The 22,458-nt window shown below is 35.7% G+C and overlaps 1 protein-coding gene across 4 annotated transcripts in view; it reads right to left on the bottom strand.

Moving 5' to 3' along the window:
* Window positions 1–4,622: 4,622 nt before the first annotated feature.
* Window positions 4,623–22,458, bottom strand: part of LOC106870407 (uncharacterized) — a 267,331-nt gene continuing 249,495 nt past the window's right edge. For 2 of the 4 annotated variants that reach the window (XM_089340572.1, XM_089340571.1), the window contains exons 41-55: window positions 22,121–22,187; window positions 21,269–21,302; window positions 20,525–20,651; window positions 18,502–18,610; window positions 17,058–17,213; window positions 15,833–15,995; window positions 13,919–13,982; window positions 12,757–12,844; window positions 12,035–12,231; window positions 11,038–11,226; window positions 9,974–10,112; window positions 9,455–9,532; window positions 7,326–7,455; window positions 6,585–6,714; window positions 4,623–4,879 (exon numbers count right to left, since the gene is read on the bottom strand). In XM_089340572.1, coding sequence (XP_089196698.1) covers window positions 4,757–4,879; window positions 6,585–6,714; window positions 7,326–7,455; window positions 9,455–9,532; window positions 9,974–10,112; window positions 11,038–11,226; window positions 12,035–12,231; window positions 12,757–12,844; window positions 13,919–13,982; window positions 15,833–15,995; window positions 17,058–17,213; window positions 18,502–18,610; window positions 20,525–20,651; window positions 21,269–21,302; window positions 22,121–22,187 — 1,794 coding nt within the window. In that variant the 3' untranslated portion in view covers window positions 4,623–4,756. Of the gene's footprint in view, window positions 4,880–6,584; window positions 6,715–7,325; window positions 7,456–9,153; window positions 9,306–9,454; window positions 9,533–9,973; window positions 10,113–11,037; window positions 11,227–12,034; window positions 12,232–12,756; window positions 12,845–13,918; window positions 13,983–15,832; window positions 15,996–17,057; window positions 17,214–18,501; window positions 18,611–20,524; window positions 20,652–21,268; window positions 21,303–22,120; window positions 22,188–22,458 lie in introns of those variants that run through there. The other 2 variants (XM_089340573.1, XM_089340574.1) reach the window with 2 other exon arrangements.

The following is a 22,458-nucleotide window of genomic DNA, read 5'->3' as shown; positions in this document are numbered from 1 at the left end:
GAAAGTACGATCATGTTCTAGAGCCACTCCTACTCCTATAAATAAAACAATTTAATTAATAATGTCAGTGCAATTAATTTTGGCAGGGTGGGAGGTGAGGAGCATCTATCTGCCCCCCCCCCACCATGCACACAATATAATGATCGTATGTGTATGTGTGTAAAAATACTTGTGCAATTGTGAAATAATTATTAATATAAAAGTACAGATGTAGGTGTATAGATAACAAGTTGGCTTCCCAACCACATGGTTTTGGGTTCAGTTCCATTGCCTGGTACCATTGCCTGGTACCATTGCCTGGTACCATTGCCTGGTACCATTGCCTGGTACCATTGCCTCATCCCTCTTGCGGCTGTGCAGCCTTTTTTCATTCTATATTTTGTTCGCACAGATAAAATGTCAGTGTGCTAACAATTCTGCCAGCTAACCACCTCAATATATAATATAATAGAAAGATATAGAGACGGACACACACAAGTTTGTTTTTCTCCAGGTTCTGGGCTTATTTGGCTGAAGATTATATTAATTTCCATGGTGTTGAGAATGCAAGACTCTCACTGCAAAAGTGCCTGATCATCACAGGAGTAACACCTCCAGCTTTTGCTATTATTTTATTTTCAGCTGAGGAAAAGCTTAGCAGAAAATTAGCAAATTGATGCAATGTGAAATAAAGTGTTTTGCTTGAGACACAATGCACTGCCTAGTCAGAAAATTGAATCCATAACTTGATCATAAGTCCTATACCCACTATACCATGTGACTAGATATACATACATACTTACATATACACTTACACGCACACCTGTGTGTGTGTGTGTGTCTGTGTGTATGCACTTATCATTGATTATGTTATCAAAGTGGTTGTTATCAGAAAGGCTTTATCTTTCGTGATCACAAGCTGCTTCCATTGTACACACACAAGATATAAGCTCGTATTTTTATTGGTTGTTCAGTTTTCATGTTAAAAGATGAAAAACACATTGAATACAATTGTCTGAGATAAATTAAACATAGTAAAAAAAACAAAAATGGAAATGGAGATGTGATTGTCATGGCTGGAGTGCCTTTGATTACAGGTTTGCTGGATTATAGCTGACTTTGGGCTAAACGACAACAGATTCTGTATGTCTGTTTGAATAAAAGGATTATTAAGTGTTGTCTTAGTTTAACAAATAATGAGACCAAACCGAAACATATGACTGGAACTTGGTGCAGCTCTTTAGCTTGCTAGCTGTGATCAAACTGTCCAAGATATGCCATTATTGAAAACAGATATCAAATGCTTATGAATCAGTCTGGTAAGACACTGGAGCCTAAATTTGTTGTTGATGATATTTAAGCCCCGGTTTAATCAGGATTTAGCAAGGGCAATCCATTCACAACCGGCCAGTCATTTTTACATACAATTTTTGCATTCCTTCAATCAGAATTCTTATTCATTGTACCGGGAATGTAATTTGCAAGCAATGTTCAATCTTCTGTCAAAATGTGATTTTTGACTAATAGCATTGTTGCGATAGTGTTGCCGTGATCTTTGTTGTTGTTAATGTTATTGTTTAACCCCAGATGAACTTTGATCAAGTGTTTGGAACATAAAAAAGAAAAGGTTAATGATAAATAGATATTATAAGCACCAATCAGAGAAAAAAAACCCCCAGCAGATTTGCTGACGGTGGTCCTGTTGCTTTTTTCCTCTCTTTTGTTGCAAATAGAGATTTTCAAAGATCCAGTGTCATGAAGAAAATGGTTTTTATCAAATAAATTTTAAGGATGTATAATTCTCCATTTTTCGTCATTATGTCCATCTCTCTCTCTCTCTCTCTCTCTCTCTCTCTCTCTCTCTCTCTCTCTCTCTCTCTCTATATATATATATATATATATATATATATATATATATATATATATATATATATATATATTATTTATTAATCTTAGCTGTTAATTTATTAAAAAATAACAGCAACAGAAGCAGTGTTAATACCAAAAGGAAATCTTGATCTCAACCTTAATATGGGGGTTGCGCTAGAACATAGAATACTGCATTTTTTTTTACCTTGAGAGGACCCCTCATATGGACCTGTGGTGCATAAAAGCACTCAAGGTCTGTCTCTTGGTCTTTGGATCATAACAGTAGATCCAGCTTTTGTCACAGGTCACCAGAGCCTCAAGTACTTTTGGACTGGAGGTGAATGAGATCAACCATCACTTTGCTGTCACCAACTGTCCTTCTGTTCATCACTGAGAACCTTGGAAACAAACTTTGCTCAAATTTTGTGAATGTTCAGATCTTTATGAATAGTTCTGTGTACAATTGTCACACCAACTCCAAACGTTATGTTTATTGACTTTATTAACATGATGGTCTTCATCTAGAAAATTGTGAACTTTCTCAACTAGCCCTGATATTCTGCCATGCCTGTCTCTCCTACATCTCTCTGCATCACTGTCTCTACATCTACATCACTGTCTATCTCCTCTCTACTGGCCTTGAATTTCTTGTACCAGTGAAAGACAGATGCTCAGCTCGTACAAGTTAATCCATTAGCGGTCTGGAACATTTCATAAATTTCTGTAGAGTTTTTGTCCAATTTAACCCAAGACTTTACTGCAAAGCAAACTTCCAGATTGTCTTCACATCCTGACTGCATTACACAAACTAATCAGGTGTGACAAGCAGTGTTTAGTAAGGTGTGTTCACCCAACACTGTCCAATCTGCAATAAAAACAAACAAACAAGCAAAAAAAAACTTGGCAGGTCAGCTTATTAGATGTATAGTAACAATATATTAACATTACAATGATTTAGGATTGTTATAACTGTCTCTCCTAACAAAGAAAAAAATGCTCTAAAACTTGTATGCAAATGTGCATATTTGGTAGTTAAGCAGGAAGGTCTGTAGGTTATGTAACTGTCAAACATTTAGAGTTTGTTAAAGTGTTTCTGCCGTAAATCAGAGACACAAGTACAGACATTCAAGTAGGTCAAAGTCTATTTGCTGACATACTTACCATGTAGCTATATATTGGAATTCTGCAAGGTGTCTGCCTGCCTGTTTTTCTGTCTGTTCGTATATATGCATGTATGTGTGCGTGTATGTATGTTTGCGTGTGTGTGTGGTGTTTATATATATATATATATATATGTATGTATGTATGTATGTATGTATGTATGTATGTATGTATGTATGTATGTATATGTATGTATTTAAGGATCTATGTACATGTGTGTATGTGTATATATGTCTGTATGTCCATTGATAATAAGTCTTTATTGAACCACGTACTGTCTTTACGTTCTGAGTTCAAATTCCTCCGAGGTCGACTTTGCCTTTCATCCTTTCGGGGTCAATAAATTAAGTACTGGTTGCGTACTGAGGTCGATCTAATCCACTAGCCCCCTCCCCAAAAATTTTGGGCCTTGTGCCTAGGGTAGAAAGAATTATTACAGTGGTCAGAAAGGCTGTGAGCTGACAGAATCACTAGCATGCCAAACAAAATGCTTAGTAGTATTTCTTTCAGCTTTTCACATTCTGAGTTCACATACTGCCGAGGTGGACTTTACCTTTTTTTCCTTTCTGGCTCAGGTCGATATTATTGACTTGCACCTCCTCTCAAAATTACTGACCTTGTACCAAAATAAAGAATTATTACAACGATTACACATAAGTGTTTGCTTGCTTCTGTCAAACACAAACAATGGAATGACCCTCTCTGGCATTCCTATTACTAGAACAGTGTACATAAGCAGCTTTACATGAAACGATATTTCCTTTACAGCTTCGATAAGGACAGCCTGTGGCGGATGTAGTGTTGCTCATACTTCACTTTATCTTTCCTTGTCTTTCTCACTTTTGTTTCTTAGTTCTCGTTTTTCATTTTCATTTTCATTTTTTCTCCAGTTTCGTTGTTGTCACTCCTGGTGTTTTCCGCATTTTGCTTCTTTCAACATTTTAACTTACATACAGCCTAAAATAATATAAATATATCCTCACCATGAGATCACATGCCTTAAGGTGTGTGTGTGTGCTCGCACGCACGAATATATATATATATATATACACACACACACACATATATATATATATGTATATATATATGTATGTATGTATAAATTTAATTAGAGGTTGTGCTAACCTCATGAAGAGATGGTATATGTATGGTGTATATATATATATATACATACATACATGCATACACATACATTTCTCTCTCTGTATGTGTGTGTGTGTATTTAAAAATACTTCTTTGAAAATGCCTATTTTGTTTCTCGCACATTAACTCGTATAGGTTGGACTATGTAAAATGTGAGGCTCTGAACCATATTTTATCTATGGACCCCTTTGATTGCTATTTTATTCTGGTGGACCCTAGAAATGTTAGAGAAAGAAACCTAGCAAAATTTTTGCGCAAGGCCCTTAGAATATGTGGATCTCCAATTTACTATTTTGTATGTGTAGAGCCCCCTACAAACCTTATATGGACCCTCAGAGGCCATATGGACCCTGGTTGAGAACTACTGATGTAAAGGATGTATGAGTGCTAATAATATTTTGGAAGGAATTCAAATTAACAGTATAAAAATTAAATTTTTATGCCTAATGAACAACAACAAAAAATCCATCTTTTCTCTTTAAGAAAATAATCACATTTTAATGTCTGTATATATTTTTTTCCATTTTCATGAAAAGTAATAAATTATTTATTCAATAAACTCCCTGATATTTCTGTATGAGATTTGTCCTATGTTTTATGTTAATTATAATGAAGTTCTAGAAATAACAGCTTTTTCAGATGTCATATCAGGGAAGAATTCCAGGTTGGTTAATAATTCCACATCTCTTATGCGGGCTTTATGATTCTGTAGAATCCAGGATGGCTTCTGTAAAGTTAAAAAAACAAAACAAAAACAATATAACTCCAAGTTCCATTATAAATATTGAAAAATACAATATATGTATAAAAATCATTATATTATTAAGATGATTAAACCTTTTTGTTATCATATTTCTGTACAGATGCTGTGTTTCTTTCAATTAATTTTAAGCATAACAAAGAATTTAGTAAAATAACTTAGTTATCTTAGCTAGTGTTAGGAACGTGTATTGGAAGATTTTAATTCAAAACTTATGAAAACAAGACATTTGTACTACAGGGCCAGAGGCAGTTTCAGGCAGGCTGGTATCAAAAGGAATGAGCTGGCAGAATCTTTAGCATGCAGGGGGAAAATGCTTAGTGGCATTTTGTCCATCTTTATGTTCTGATTTCAAATACTGCTGTAAACTTAAAATACGTTCGTAGAAATTTAGATCCATTTGTATATATTAAAAATTACAACCTAAACACGCAGCTATATTCCCTCACTTAATAGTTGAAGAAAAAATCTCACAAAGAGCACTAAGAGATATCGATTTTATTTAGGCAGTCACTATAAACGCAAAGAAATAAACATGGAACACTACAAAAACAAATTTTATACTCAACGATATAGAATTCAAAGGGAGAGAACTTAGTTATAAAATATATAAAGTTATTCCCCCTGTTTTCTGTACCGAACACCGGTTTCGGTATACCTATTTAAATATGTCCTACCTATCTTTCAGAAAGACATTTTGTAGTAATATTTGCTACAAATACATTTCAGATGTTGTAGATTCTGATTAAGCAGAAATTTGTGGCGGAAATGCTTTTCGTAGTAGAGGGGGAGAGGAGGATAATTCGCACAAGTCAACATTGTTTCCTCACGATCGGGAATACGTGTAATTTTTTTTTTTTATATTTCCTCCAAATACCTTTCAGATGTTGTAGATTACTGTTATATTGGAATTTAAGGGAAAAAAAAATCGGTGGGCGCATATTCATACATAATGACACATCACATTTTTCCTCTGCAAGATTTCAAGTTTCATTCTTGTTTTAACATTCATTTTGAATGTTTGCTTGAGTTAGATAATATACTGACGCAAATTTTTCTCTGTTAAATATCAATGACATCTTAACAGTAACTGAAATTAGCAAGAAATAGTACATGGCAGCGTGTAAAGCTTGGTGGTTGAACAGGTGTTAAGGTTACAGTGTGTGTAATTCGTTGTCTTTTACACATTCGGTTATACAAGTTAACTCTACAACTAACAGTTCGCTTGATATATACACATTTAACCCTTTAGCAGTCAGATCACTCTGCCAAATATAATGCTTATTTATTCGAATTGCTTTGAATTAACCATGCATTACCTTGTAGCTTTGAGATTTCAATGATGTGAATATTTTTAGAATGACATTGTAGGCTAGGTGTGAGAAGCTAGATCTGATCAATTTGAACATAAAACAGGTGGAATATTTGGGTTGGATATCACTGGTTTAAATGGTTAAGGGGTTAAACTTTACAGCATACATTAAAGACATAGTCAAGAAAAACCAATGAACATATTTAGGGCATATGCAGTGACTATGGGCTATTGCCCAAAATTGAATAGGCTACCTCTGTGCCATAGGTTTGCTCCAGTAGGGCTGGTTAATGTTACTCTAAAATAAAGATAATCAAAACAAAAATAGCAATGCTTTCTTTTGTCTGAGATAAAACTTACCCTGCAATATGAATGATTTCCAAGATCAGTGGGTAGGATGTATGCTGCACTGTTTTGCAAGTCAGACTCTGAGTGATTGTAGGAAGTAAGTACAAGGAAAACGTGTGTTGGAACTGTTTCAGGAGAAAACCTGACGTTGGAAAAAATAAAATTATTTTTGAAAGCAATTTGTCAATTCTTCATTGCAAAATATCCACAATACATTGGATTCGCTGAAACAGGGAGTAACTGTAAAATGTTTCATCTTTTGATGTTGTTTTCTTTTTTTCTTTTAAATTTAGTGTTAATTCTGATTAATCACCTGCTTAGTAGCAAGGTTGTGAAAGAAAGAGTACATTGAACATATATTTTCATTCAAATATATATTTACTAGACGTCTCTGAATGAAAATATATGGGATAATATGTTAAGAAGTTAATCATGCCTTCGTTTTGCCAAAGTGCTCAACTGAAGTATAAAGTTACTGGTAGAAATGATAGTTAATGATAGAAAACGGGAATAACATCACGAACAAAGTATTTTGGGTTAAAAATAAGAGACAGACACTTCAGAGTACATTGGACATATATTTTCATTCAAATATATATTTGCTAGACATCTCTGAACGAAAATATATCGGATAATATGTTAAGAGGTTAAAGTCGAAAAAGACTGAACTTGAAACAACGTAAGTTGAGGTAAGCCTGTAGATGTTTTCTTCAGGATTTTGACACCTTTAAATATATCAGAATGAAAACTTACTTCCATATTGTTTCTTGATCATCAGCTCTTCCATCAAAATTATAATCAAATATTGGTCCACTGAACATATTGATCTCTGAGTAAGTGTTCAACCATTCAGAAATCTTGTTTAATGCTTCATCCCACAAATCTAAAAATATATAGATATAAAAAAAAAAGTAGAAATTAGGATTGCTATAAATATTGATCTTTTGTTTAACTTGAAATGAAGCCAATTCTTGCATATTTTTTTAAAAAAAGAAAAAATAATGGAGAGAGAGAGAGAGAGAGAGAGAGAGAGAGAGAGAGAGAGAGAGAAATGTGTTGGTGTTGGCTGAACTAACTCAAGTATTTTTCGGTACTCATTTTTGTTACTACCTGAGGGATGGAAAATGAAGTGAACAAAAATGGAAATTAAACAGGAGAGAGAGAGAGAGAGAGAGAGACTATGTGTATGTTCGTGAGGAGAGAGAGAGAGAGAGAGAGACTATGTGTATGTTCGTGAGGAGAGAGAGAGAGACTGTGTGTGTGTGTGAGAAAGAGAGAGAGAGTGAGAGACTGTGTGTGTAAGAGTGAGAGAGACAGACAGTGATAGTGAGAGAGAGGAAAGAGTTTCACAAACACTTTTCCATTTCAGTCATCATCTCTATTTTGTTATAAATATTTAATTCTTTTTGATGAGGCACAGGATTAAATCAACTCCAGTAAGGTGCATAGCTCAGTGGTCAGAGTGTTTGGCTCACAGTAATGAGGTAGTGAGTTCAGTTCTTGGACCGGGCTGTGTGTTGTGTTCTTTATTTCATGTTGCTCCAGTCCACTCAGCTGTAGAAAAGAGTTGCAGCATCACTGATGCCAAGCTGTATCAACCTTTGCTTTTCCCTTGAATAACATCAAAGGTGTAGAGAAGGGAGGCTGGTATGCATGGGCAACTGCTGGTCTTCCATAAACAACTTTGCCTGGACTTGTGCCTTGGAGGGGAACTTCATAGGTGCAATCCCATGGTCATTCACAACTGAAGGAGGTCTTTACCCTATCATTTTGTATTGAAATTGATGCTTCGCTCAGTTTTGTTTGAATAATGCAAATGAGCTAAACTATAAATATGTCCAACATGCTTTTGTATAAATCCAAGTCCTTTGGCTACTGCAGATTGGGTCAGACAATTGTTGTGCTGATGACAGCTATTGAGGCAGAAATTCAAAAACAATAATAAGGAGTGGCTGTGTGGTAAGTAGCTTGCTTACCAACCACATGGTTCTGGGTTCAGTCCCACTGCGTGATATCTTGGGCAAGTGTCTTCTACTATAGCCTCGGGCCGACCAAAGCCTTGTGAGTGGATTTGGTAGACAGAAACTGAAAGAAGCCCATCGTGTGTATATATATGTGTGTATATATATATATATATATAAGTCAGTAAATAGTGGGGTTGTGTTAACCGCACGAGGAGAAATAATAGGAAAATGAAGAATAAGGCAGAATGCTAAACTGGAAGTATATTTTAATAAAGATTTCTAACCGGCTTTCGTTGCGAAGCAAATTTTCAAGAAGGAGAATGAAAATGTGTTTTACAAAGAAGTACAAAATGAAGAAAATAATATATAAAAAAAATAATATATAAAAAAATAAATATACCAATACATTATATTGTCTTTGAGCTTTTGAAGTTCAATGGCAATTCATGTATATAATGGTTGGAAAAATAAGGATGCATGAGAATTGAGAGTTGTGTTAGGTTTAAAAAAAGGGCTAAAAGTTTGTGTTAAGTAGGAAGTGTGGTGTCAAAACAGGAAGTGTGTGTAAGGGGAGACAAATGTTTTTAGTTGGAGTTATGAGAAAGAGTTAAGAGAAAGAGAGAGTGAGAGAGAGTATTAATATACCTACAATTTATGAACCCTCAATCTTAAAACGTAATCATTTCCATGTAAACACCCAGTCAGCTATGCCAATTTGTCAGCCTCCAAGCAGCTATGCCCAATTGCCTGATTCCACCAGAGTGAATATCTTAGTGTAATGGAGAGAATATTATCAAGAATGGTTACATTATAGGGTTCTTGTTATTACTAAGTCTTCTTAAGCACACAGCCATGCCTGTGTCTATAATACATTACTTAAAAAAATATTCAAGAAATATAGCTTTCGAGTTAACTTACCAGAAACAAATTTATATGGAACAGGAATACAGCTCGATGACAGATTTAAAATAATCTTGTTATCATCAGTAATGAAATCTAGAAAAAGATTGCACAAGAAGTATTAAATTATGGAATTACAGAAAAACACATATAATAGCTATCTATTGAAAAAAGGTGATGTAGTGGTACTTATTAGTCATAAAGTATTAAAGAATAACAAGAAAATTGTCATCCTCATCGTTATCTTCATCACCATCATACCATCAGCACTACTGTTTTCATGTTGAGCTAATGAGAGAGTCTGAATGGAGTTGCCCAACCGAATTAGAAATCAAATTTAACCTCAAATCAACTGTTATTTTTTGAAAAGGAGAACATTAGGTAATGTAGTCATAGACACATATGTCTGTCTGTCTGTCTGTCTGTCTGTCTACCCATTATTTCTGTGAGGGTCATAGTGGTAGAGTCATCAGGCAACTCTTCCATAAGGACCTGTCAGAAACAATCATCATGATTAACGAAGATGAAAGATTATACCAGATGGATACAAATTCATCCAAGTTAAGTTGTCCATTGTGGCAGCTTCCTGGGAACAATTCGGAAGGTACTTTGACTGACCAGCTAATCTAGGATCAGGGATGAAACAGCTGCCATCTTTAGAGCTCTTTTGCTTCAACTGTGGGAAGAGAAAAAGATAAACACATTTATACTGGCAAATATGGATTTTGGCAGAAGGTCGGTAATTTCAGGGGAGGGGGGGATGAGTTGATTACGTCAACCCCAGTGCTCAGCTGGGACTTATTTTATTGACCCTGAAAGGATAAAGAGTAAAGTTGACCATGGTGGAATTTGAACTCAGAACGTAAAGACAAATGCAATGCTGTTAAGCATTTTGCTCAGAATGCTAACGGTTCTGCTAGCTTGCTGCTCTGATTGATTTCACATTTTGGCACAAGGCCAGCAATTTCAGAGGAAGGGGTAAGTCGATTACATCGACCCCAGTGCTAAACTGGGACTTATTTTATCGACCCTGAAAGGATGAAAGGCAAAGTCGACCTTGGTGGAATTTGAACTCAGAACGTAAAGACAGACAAAATACCACTAAGCATTCTTCTTGGTATGCTAATGCTTTTGTCAGCTTGCCACTATAAAAATAATATTGATCTCTAATAATATTGATCTCTAATAATATTGATCTCTAATGTTTGCACTAGGGCTCTAATTTCTATTCTTTATTATCCCCTCCTCCCCAGTACATGACTAGTACATTATGTTATTTATCTCAGGACAATGAAAGGCCAAGTTGACTTCTGTGGTATTTAACACATAGAGTTTAAAGGGACATAACTGAAATACCACTAGGCATTTGTCTGCTCTATCATTTCTGGCAATCCCTTGCACACACACACACACTCACACACACACTCACACACTCACTCACACACACACACACTCACACACACACTGACACACACATGCACTCATACACACTCACACACACACACACACACACACAAATACACACACAAATACACACACAAACACACACACACACATACACAAACACACACACACACACACAAACACATACATTCCCATACCTTGTTCTCCTTGGTTAATGTGGTAGCAATAAAGGTCGGAAGCTTGAGGCCAGAATCATAAACAGTCACATGGGAAGTATGAGGCAGGAGTAACGCCGTTGTGTTGGATGCAGGCAGACCAAAGGATTTGGTCCCTTCAAAATCCGTGTAGTTATTTGAGTCATTCAGTAAGACAAATAATTCCTTCACCTGCAAATGAAAAGGTGAATCTTATTTTTTGTTAATTTATTTATCACAACAAGAATAAACAACAAAGCAATTAATTCTAGAAAGAAAAGGAAAAAGAGGAGTGGCTGTGTGGTAAGAAGCTTGCTTCCCAACCACATGGTTCCAGGTTCAGTCCGTCCCACTGTGTGGCACTTTGGGCAAGTGTCTTCTACTATAACCTCGGGCTGACCAAAGCCTTGTGAGTGGATTTGGTGGACAGAAACTGAAAGAAACCCCTCATATATATATATATATATATATATATATGTATATATTTATGTGTGTGTGTGTTTATGTGTCTGTGTTTACCCCTCCACCATCACTTGACAACCGATGCTGGTGTATTTACGTCCCCGTAACTAGTACTAAATCCTGGTTCTCATAAGAGCCCTAAAATTAAGCTGTGATATTAGTTCTGAAAACATGTGACCATTTAGGTGTTGTAAGAATCTTTTCCAGTGCAACATATTGCCAAAGATCTTGGTCACTTGTCATCGCCCCCATGAGGTCCAACATTCAAAGATCATGTTTCAGCACCTCATTCCATGTCTTCCCAGGTCTACCTCTTCCACAGGTTCCCTCCACAGTTAGAGATCAGCACTTCTTTACACAGTTCTCCTTGAAGAATAGTAACAAAAAAGTAGTTCCACACTTCTCAAAACTCTAGAATTGCCAAACCAGGGACCCACTACCAGATGCAGTTTAAAGTTATATATCCAGGGTTTATAAAATTGTATATTTATTTGTTAACACACGATTACTTTGGTACATTAGGTAGAAGTATATTTACCATTTTGCCGAATACTGGAGAGTTAGGACAATCGTTATCTTGAAGAAATTGCTGCAACATCACAAGAGACATATTGAAAGGTGTTTTGATATATTGGTCCATCAGACTCTGTTTGTTTCTTATTGGTGGGGAATTTAAGATGCTATCTAAACGGCCCACTGTTCCGTTGTTTGGAGCTCCGGTAACATTGAAGATATCTGAAGAAAGAAGTAGAGAGAAATTATTTTTATTTTCTCATTCAATTTTTCTATTACATGGATATCGATAAATGTAAAATCAACTGGCTGGCCCTGTACCATCAAAAATGATGGCTAATTTTAGTATTTTATATATAAATATGGATGGTAAATCAAATTAATACACTTGTCAATGTTCACATACATTCACATACTTCCCTTGTACATGCACACACATACACACATACACACACATATTCACACAGAGTTGAAACGCTGTTTGACTTTTTATATATAAGATGAGCTTCTTTCAATTTCTATCTACAAGGCCTTTGTTGGCCTGGGGCCACAGCCACATCTACTCATATAACATTGATATGCCTGCACCTATACATAGAGATACCTACACCTGTGCACAACCATACCTGTGTCTTTTGAAAATATGGAATGCTTAATGTAACTGATACAATATTTATTATTTAAAGATATGAACAAAATATGGGAATAGAACAAAAAAAAAAAGAAAGAAAATCAGCAATTACTCACCAGTAAACAGATTATAAAGTTCAATATTTTCAAAAGGTTTGATTGTCAAATTTTGTTTGAAATCTGGCCCATAAGCAAGGAATAAGCTCTGTTGTTTAATATAAAATGATACATTATATAAATATACACACACACACACACATGAAAGATTGAAATAGAATATAGAAATGATTAACAGAAAAGGACAAAGGGCAAATAAACACAGAGATCCTCTCATCAGCCATGGAGACCATACTCAGTGTAGTTTCAGTATGTTTAAACTCCAATGACTTTAAATTCCATAGGAGATATCACTGAGATATATGTGTGTGTGTGTGTGTGTGCATATATATATATATATGTATATATATATATATGTATATATATATGAGTGTGTGTCTCTGTGTTTGTGACTGTCCCCCACCATCGCTTGACAGCTGGTATTGGTGCATTTACATCCCCATGACTTAGCAGTTTGGCAAAAGAGTCTGATAGAATAAGTACCAGGCATTAAAAAAAAAATGTACTGAGTTTGATTCATTTGACTAAAAATTCTTGAAGGCAGTGCCCCAGCTTGGCCACAGTCTAATGACAGTAAAAGAGAAAAGATAAAAAACATAATTAAAACGAACAAAAGTGTACATGCCAGGTAAATTATTAAATCTGAGACCATGAGTTGAAACCAAAGCGATTGCAACATGGACAACACATGTTAGCCATTCAGAAACACTCGTCAACTTCACTTAACCCTTTCGTTACCATATTTATTTTGAGATGCTCTGTGTTTCTTTCCATTAATTTTAAATATAACAAAGAATTTAGTAAAATAACTTAGTTATCATAAAGCTACTGTTAGGAACATAAATTGTGACTAAGGTTTGGTGGAAGATTTCAAAGCAAAACTAATGAAAACAAGACATTTGTACTACAAAGCCAGAAGTGGTCTCAGCTAGGTTGGTATCGAAAGGGTTAAACATTTATTATTTAGTATCAAAACTTTCATCACAGTAAATGTGACCATGTCACTGATAAAGTTCTTGTCAGTGATCAGGTTGATGAAAATTTTGACACCAAGTAATAAATGTTGATGTGAAGCTAACCGTCTTTGAGAGTTAAAATAATTGAATTGTTAAAATGTGTCTTCCATTATGATTAAAAATAAAATAAATTGATAAAATCTTACTCTCATGTTTCTGTATCGGTTGTCATAACCATGGCTTCCTTTATCTGTATAAAAAGATAAATCCCTGAGAAAAAGAAATAGATTTTAGTTAACACTTCATTTCAAACTGCTCCAGTTCACCAAGCTGTAAATGGGTAACCTGTGAAGGAGAGAATGTTGGCCTGCTCATCTACCCAGCAGGGTGGCTGAATTTGAAGGTTAAAATGATCTAAGTGCATTGTGACCAGTGATGCTGTGACCTGGTTGATCATGTGATATATATATATATATATATATATATATATATATATACATACACACACACACACACACACATACACAGAACATCAGGCTGACCAAAGCTGTGCATTGGGATTGAACCTTAGATGACATGGATGCAAAGCAAGCTTCTTAACCACATGGCCACAATGCCACACCTGCACTTATGATGATAGAAAAAAAAAAAAATATTTACAAAAATCTTCCACGAACTTTTATTCTCATATTGGAAAAGTTAAAAAAGAAAAAAAAATTGATTGCCAACATCAATAAGATAATTGTGGTGAAGCTGCTAAAAATAAATATGATTAGCCATTCAAGAGTCTACCTAAAAAGTGGACAGTTGGAAAATTAGTATAATTAGTCATCAGTCAGAAACTTAATTACATTTTTTTTTTTTACTTTCCACAACCTTACTAATTAACCGAGACAGACTCACAAACACACATATTCTAGAATTTAGTTAAAGCCAGTTTGCTTTCATCATAAGTTAACAAAGTAAAATTGCTATAACAACAAATGCAACAACAACAACAATAACAACAATAACAACAACAACAACAACAACAAAAAATGCCTTGATGCAGTTTCAGGCAGTGGCTCTCATGGCTTCTGATCTTAACTGATTGGAATTGTTATCATGATGTACATTGTTTTGTTGTGGTATAAAAGATGGCCTACAGCAAATATTCTGCTCAATACCACAGATTTGCTTGGCAGTTGTTTCACCTTAGCCAGTTGAGCATGTCCCTTAGTGGCTGACGATATGTGCATCTCTGATCATGAGCAGAAGTAGTGGGGGAGCATCATGGCGTGTGTTGAGAGGAATTCTTTGTGGTTTGGGTAATTCACCTCTGGAAACATGGGTGGTTCATTCAATATCTTTAAACAACTTTTATTCAGTGACCTTTTGAGCATGATGGGCTACTCGACCTGAAGAAAATATGGATTGGATTGGATTGCCCATATTCAGTTCACTGCAAGACGAAGGTTTCAACATATTCGCTCCACCAACCACGTTCTGATGTGGAGGCCATGGATTTGAGCTTCAGATCATACTGGATTGATGAGCCTACTCTGCCACACTGACTTGACATGGCAAAGGGGCCCAGTTTTTATACTCTTGCCCAGGAGTAGTTTAGTTGATTACATCGACTCCAGTACTTTAACAGGTATTTTATCGATTCCAAAAGGATGAAAGGCAAAACTGACCTTGGCAGAATTTGAACTCAGAATGTAAAGCTGGCCAAAATACTGCAAAGCATTTCACCCAGTGGGCTAATGATTCTGCCAGCTTGCCTTACACACACACACACACGCACACACACACACACATGCACACACACACACACACACATGAACAGTGGTACCAGAGCTCAGTTCTGTCAAGGTGGGCAGGTCTTCTCATGAACCACATATTGCCAGTCATCCCTCAAATGTAATGCTTTATGTACAAAAAGGGGAAATGGCCATGACTGGAACACCTCTGATCACAAGTCTGCTTGATTAGGACTGAGCTTGTGTTAAAAAACAACATCATCATCATCTCAACATTTTTTTTAGGGCTTAGCAAATTATAACTCAACCAGAACCATCTGGCTGAATCACTGACCACGCAACACACGCACACACACTGTGCAACAAAAGAACACTTACTTTACAACAGACCATTTGTCTTCTGGTAGAATAATCACATCTTCAATTCTTATGTTATTAGCATAGTGAAGAACTTTGGGCAAATATCTTTTGGCATAAACATTCATGTATGGACTTTGACACTTCAGGTCAGATAACAACTCTTTTTCAGAAACTTTATCTTCTGTAAGTAAGAAAAAAAAACAAAAAAACCCTGATGTAATTATTCTTTCTTTTTGGGGAATTTTCTTATATATTGAAAGGGACAAATTTGTTCAGAGAGTAAATCTTGACAAAGAGGTATTAAAGTTAGTATCAATTCTTTGGACCTTTAGCATTCACTTATTTCTTCAAACTGCTCTGAATGAATCATGCATTATCTTCTAGCTTTGAAATTTCAATGATGTGACTGTTTATTTTTTAAGAATGACATTGTAGGTTAAATGTGAGAGGCCAGATCTGGTTGGTCTGAATGTAAAACAGGGGACTGAATGTGGCCAGATTAAATGCTAAAGCAGTGGTTCTTGACCATGTTTTTACCTATGGATCCTGTTTGATTCTGATTTTTTTCTGATGGAACCTCATAACCACTGGATGTTGTAAAACTAGCTTTTATAGATACATCATCATCATCATCATCATCATCATCATCGTTTAACGTCTGCTTTCCATGCTAGCATGGGTTGGACGATTTGACTGAGGACTGGTGAAACCGGATGGCAACACCAGGCTCCAATCTGATTTGGCAGAGTTTCTACAACTGGATGCCCTTCCTAACGCCAACCACTATTTTGTTTTTCGTGTGTTCACTCATGTAGGCTTGCAATTTCATTCTCTGAGGGAACATGTTTCAGGGGCTGGAAACATGTTCAATTATGTAAAGCATTTAAGAAAGACAACCAGCGGCTTCTTGTAATATACACACCTAAAACAAAAAAATTTTTTCATGAACTCCTAAAATACTACCTTGGCCCCCACCCTCAATTTACTATTTTGCCCATGTGAATCCCAACCCCTAAAAATCTTGAACCAAAAAACAAATGAACGATGTCTTGGAAACTCTGAGAAAGATCATGCATTCTGCACTTCTTCTGACTAAAACATTACAAAGACAAAGATGGCAGAAGTCATTGCCAACAGGTGACAGAGAATGAGTTAGAAAGCTATCATTCTTATGATAGTCATAACAGGAATGGATCAGGCAGGAGAAAAAAAAATAAAATGATTTAAGATAATCTTAACTTACTTGTTTCATTGGTGAAAATCTCTATTTTATTAAATTCCATTTTGTACTTGGTTGAGATTCTCACTAAAGAGCCAATAGACATTACTTGCTTAAGAGCTGTCTTGTTTAGAATGTTAGAGAGCTGAATAACTCGTTCTAGGGAAATATCCGTCATACCTGGAAGTAATGAGAATTAAATATAAAAAAACGTGATAAAGGTTAGTGTCCAGGAAATGACAGGCAGTGGATCAGTTATAGCTTATTAATAGCTATAAACTGCACCCTCACCTCATATGTGTGTGTGTATGTGTGTGAATGTGTGTGTGTGTGTGTGTGTGTGTGTGTGTGTGTGAATTCACTTTTAGTGCTACTAGTAATATGTAACCCTGTACAGCCTGTTGCATATTTGGGCTGTCAGCAACTAACCTGGCAACCCTACACCAAGCCTTGTTTGGAAAGGACATCTTACAGGATGAAAAACAATAGAGCTAATGGCCTACCAACAGCTAGGAGTAAGAACTCCCTAATTTTGTTTAGACATCTTTCTTGGAGGAGGAGAAGGAAGAAATAACCCCTACCACATTGTGAAGCTGGATATCTTGCTCTAACTTCTTTCTTTCTGGACTGTTTGGCTTTGTAGGTGCCATACAAGCTATTATTGACTTTAAGTTTCTGCATGGTCATTGGGATAAGATAATTTGTCAGTGATGGTCAAACTCATCTATGAGCTGACAGCCACCATGTATGTGTGTTTTATCCATTTTTCATAATCACCGTCATTATTATTTATGTTCTCATTGTTATGTATTCTACCCATATAATGACACAAATTACATGTTTGTCGCATAATTTAAAAATGCATGACTTCATTTGTATCAACTGATGAAGTCCTGCTCCACTATAATCAACCACACCTACATATATCATTTTCACATGGAATGATTTACATGCAAAGAGTTACTGAAACAATTGTAACTAAATATAAAGTTGTGCTATTATTCATTCTGTCTTCTCCCTTGTATTATATGTTACTTTTTATAAGACTTACACGTTGCTTTTACCAGTGATATTCCTGGGGTTTCTGCACCAGTGGACTTTGGATTTTTAAATGCATTCAGGATGAGTGCTGCATTAGAAATACACCAATTTTCAGCATAATCAGGGCCTACACTATATATATATATCTTTTAGTCTTTTATATGTTTCAGCCCTAAGGTTGTGGCCATGCTGGGGTACCACTAGTGTTATCACTTTTAAATGGCCAATCTTATGTCATTGGCTTTTGGTGAAGGAAGGAGTTCAACACTGCTGCCCTCTTTTGAGTTTCCTGCTTGGATATTGGTTCAAATCTATAAATGCACATACAGTCACAAAATTTAACTCGTACTGATTTAATGATGCATTTGCATGATAATAATCAGTTAAGGAATAATTTCAGATGCTTTTGATAATTGGGAAAACTCACCATGATCTGCTACAATGACGATGTCAATACAATTCTCAAGTCTTTCTTCGAATAATTCGTCCATCAATACTCCAATAACACTATCAATTGTTTGTAGAGCCTTAACAACCTGAAAAGTTAAAAATATATATTTTGGGTTTATAAATATTTGTCTAGGAACTTGATTTCATAGATATATATATATATATGCAAGAGAGAAAGCTGACAAAATTTATAATGGAGCAACAAATACTACATTCAAGGCCAGATGTGGAGCACATGTACACTTGCTTACAAAAGAACACAACATTTTTATTGAAGCACATTTGGGATCTAAATGAGAAGAATATAGATATGATATAAAGTGGGCAGAATAACCAATTGCATTAATGATCCCAAGACATATTACTGTCTATTGCTGAAAAGCATAGCATAATCACAGATAAATATCTTATCTGACAGGAGAAATAAGGTGATATTCATTTTTAAAAACAGTTCTCAAATGCATACATTGTAAACATCTGATGATGTAATAACAACAGGGAATACATCATAAATATACAATGTTATAACCAATGGAAAAAGATATAAGACATTGCTCTGAGATGAAAACCTAAGAACCAACAAACTGTCCTCTGAAAATAAGAGTGTCATAACATTCCATCAGAAGGATATTTAGCAATATATGATAAAACACAAACACAGTCAAAGCTGACTTCAATGGAATAATTTAGAGAAACTAGATACAGCTCAAACTGAAAAACAGCATGACACCAAAGTACTAATATTTAGTGACATGTGAAAGACTTGTCACAAAGTCCAAGCTGACACCAACAGAATAATAATTTAGACAAACTAGAAACAATAATGAAATCAACCAGTGAAAGCAAAATGACAAATGAAAATGATTAACAATTTAAAGAAACCGGATCTAACAATGAAATCAATCAGCAAAAACAAAGTGACCAACAAATTAACAAAGGAAAGCAACCTGACATTAAACAATGAGATAACACTCTAGCAGAATATTGTCTAATGACTAACCAAGGAAAATGATAGCCATATGCAAAATGAATCTTCTTGATTATATGAAATATTCAAATACAATCTCTTGAACTGTCACCAAACGAACTCAAGTTATGACAAAATTAATTTACTTCAAATAAGCAATATATCTTTTTAATCTTTTATCTTTTACTTGTTGTCGTCATTAGACTAAGGCCATGCTGGAGTATTGCTTTGAAGGGTTTTAGTCAAATGAATGCTTTGTATTTTTTTCCTTATGAAAGTCAAACGTTCATCAAGCTTTAAACTGTAGAAATTATTTATATTTCTTGTTTCCACATCAAAAGCACCTGTGCTGGTGCCACATGAAAGCAGCTGTGTTAGTGCCACATGAAAGCACCCATGATGGTGCCACATGAAAGCAACTGTGTTGGTGCAACATAAAAGCACCGGTGCTGGTGTCACATGAAGGTGCCTGTACTGGTGTCACACGAAAACACCTTTGGTGGTGCCACATGAAAGCACCTGTGCTGGTGCCATGTAAAAAAAATCCAGTACACTCTGTAAAGTGGTTGCTATTAATGAAGAGTATCCAGCCATAGAAACCTTTTCGAAACAGACGACTGGAGCCTGGTGCAGCTCCCTGGTTTGTCAGCTCCTGTCAAACCATCCAACTCATGCCAGCATCGAAAACAGATGTATGATGATGATGATGATGAAGATGATGTAATCAACAGAGCCTGAATTTACAAAGAAAAAAAATCTGACTGCATACAGGGACTCTTAAGGCAGACAAATGACCTGCTAAAAACACCAACCAAATTCCTCTCAAACCACATTAAAAAATGGAAAATAAAGATATAACTGGTCAAACTTGTCTTTGTTATACAAAAAATAAAGTATGATCGTAAACTAAAATGCCTTTCACCAGAGTTTTGCTCAAACACAAACTTAAAAAATTCAGGATGGACATGTGACAAAAAAAAAAAAAAAAAAAAATTAATGAAACAAATCTCTTATAAAACCTGTTTCAACAAACCTTTGCTGAATTAGGTCCACGTCTGTGACCTGATTCATCTGGTTGTTCAAAATAAAGAGCAACAAATCTCACTCCATTTTTAATCCATGCAACAGCTTTATCCATATTATCTTCAAAAGATTTCACCCTGGAAATAGAAACAAGAAGTTTGCATTGAATTTTGGTTGAATTTCTGAAATGAGTAAATATCAGTATCATTTACATTATTTACATTTGACAGATATTTGTCCATATCTTGTTTGTTGTTAACACAACATTTTGGCTGATATACCCTCCAGCCTTCATCAGGTATCTTGGGGAAATTTCGAACCTGGGTTCTCATTCCTAAGGTATTTTTCGATGTTATTATTATTATTATTATTATTATTATTATTATTATCATCATTCAGGTCACTGCCTGGAATCGAACTTGGAATCTTGGGGTTAGTAGCCCGCACTCTTAACCACTATGCCATATGCCTGTGGGTGTAGTGGTTAAGAGCACAGGCTACTAACCTCAAGATTCCAAGCTCGATTCCAGGCAGTAACCTGAATAATAATAATAATAATAATAATAACAACAATAACAACAACATTGTAAAATAACTTAGGAATGAGAACCCAGGTTCAAAATTTCTGCAAGACACCTGATGAAGGCTGGAGGGTATATCAGCTGAAACGTTGTGTTAACAGCAAACATAGGATTCATAGGGGTAACAAATACATAGGACAAAAATACAACAAACATGCAAATAAAATACTCACGGATTATATTTCTCATAATTATCTGGGTGATATTCTGCAAGAAAATAAAGGTGAAAAGTAAGTAGTGTGTGTTTATGTATATATGAGGTGTTTGTGTGGGTGTGGGTGGGTGGGGTGGGGTGTGGGTGGGGTGGGGGTGGGGGTGGGGGAGAGGGCTGAAATGTTCCTGGCTTTGGGCAAAAGGAAATACAGGAGGATCAGTTATTTAGATTTTATTCCATGTGTTCCCCTCTCAGATTCACACACTTATTGCATCAGTCTTTCAGTTTTTGTAAGCCCTGTAAAAGAATTGGGAATGTTGAGCCTCCAACCAGGCCTTTCCCAATACCCTTAAAGCCAGGAACTTTTCAGCAGTTGCCCATGCATACCAGCATCCCATTTCCATGCCACCGATGTTATCCAAGGGAAAGGCAAAGGTCGATACAGCTTGGCACCAGTAATGTCACAGCTCATTTATTAACATGCAAAATGGCTGAGCACTCCACAGACACGTGTACCCTTAACATAGTCCTCAGGGAGATTCAGCGTGACACAGAGTGTGACAAGGCTGGCCCTTTGAAATACAGTTACAACAGAAACAGGAAGAAAGAGTGAAAGAGTACAGCAGGGTTTGCAACCACCTCCTCCTGGAGCCTTGTGGAGCTTTAGGTGTTTTCGCTCAATAAACACTCACAACGCCCGGTCTGGTAATCGGAACCACGATCCTACGACCATGAGTCTGCTGCCCTAACCACTGGGCCATATATATATATATATATATATATATATATATATATATATATATATATATAAATATATTTATATTGTTTTTGTGCGTGTATATATGTATGAATGAATGAATGAGGAACTTACTCAGTACATTACTTCCAGGATAGAGAGCTGCTGTTTTTATTCCATTGTCTGACAATCTTTTCCAAATCTACAGAATAAATAGAGAAATTATTACTGAAGGATCCCTTCCCAAAGGAACAACAAAAATAACAGAACAGAATTAAACAAAACAACACAGTCTAAAATTCATCTTGATTGAGATTTAAAAGTCTGATACTTACTCCATTGGCCATTTTTGCTGAGCTGCTTAGTTACAAGGACGTAAACAAACCAGCACCGGTTGTCAAGTAATGTGTGTGCATGTGTGTATACTAGCACAGACTCAAAGACACATGTATATGAATGTGCACATACATACA

Source organism: Octopus bimaculoides, chromosome 23, assembly GCF_046866305.1.
Source record: "Octopus bimaculoides isolate indiv1 chromosome 23, ASM4686630v1, whole genome shotgun sequence".
Classification (NCBI taxonomy): Eukaryota; Metazoa; Mollusca; class Cephalopoda; order Octopoda; family Octopodidae; genus Octopus; species Octopus bimaculoides.
Note: the sequence above shows the minus strand (reverse complement) of the source record. Positions and strands in the feature narration are given on the sequence as shown.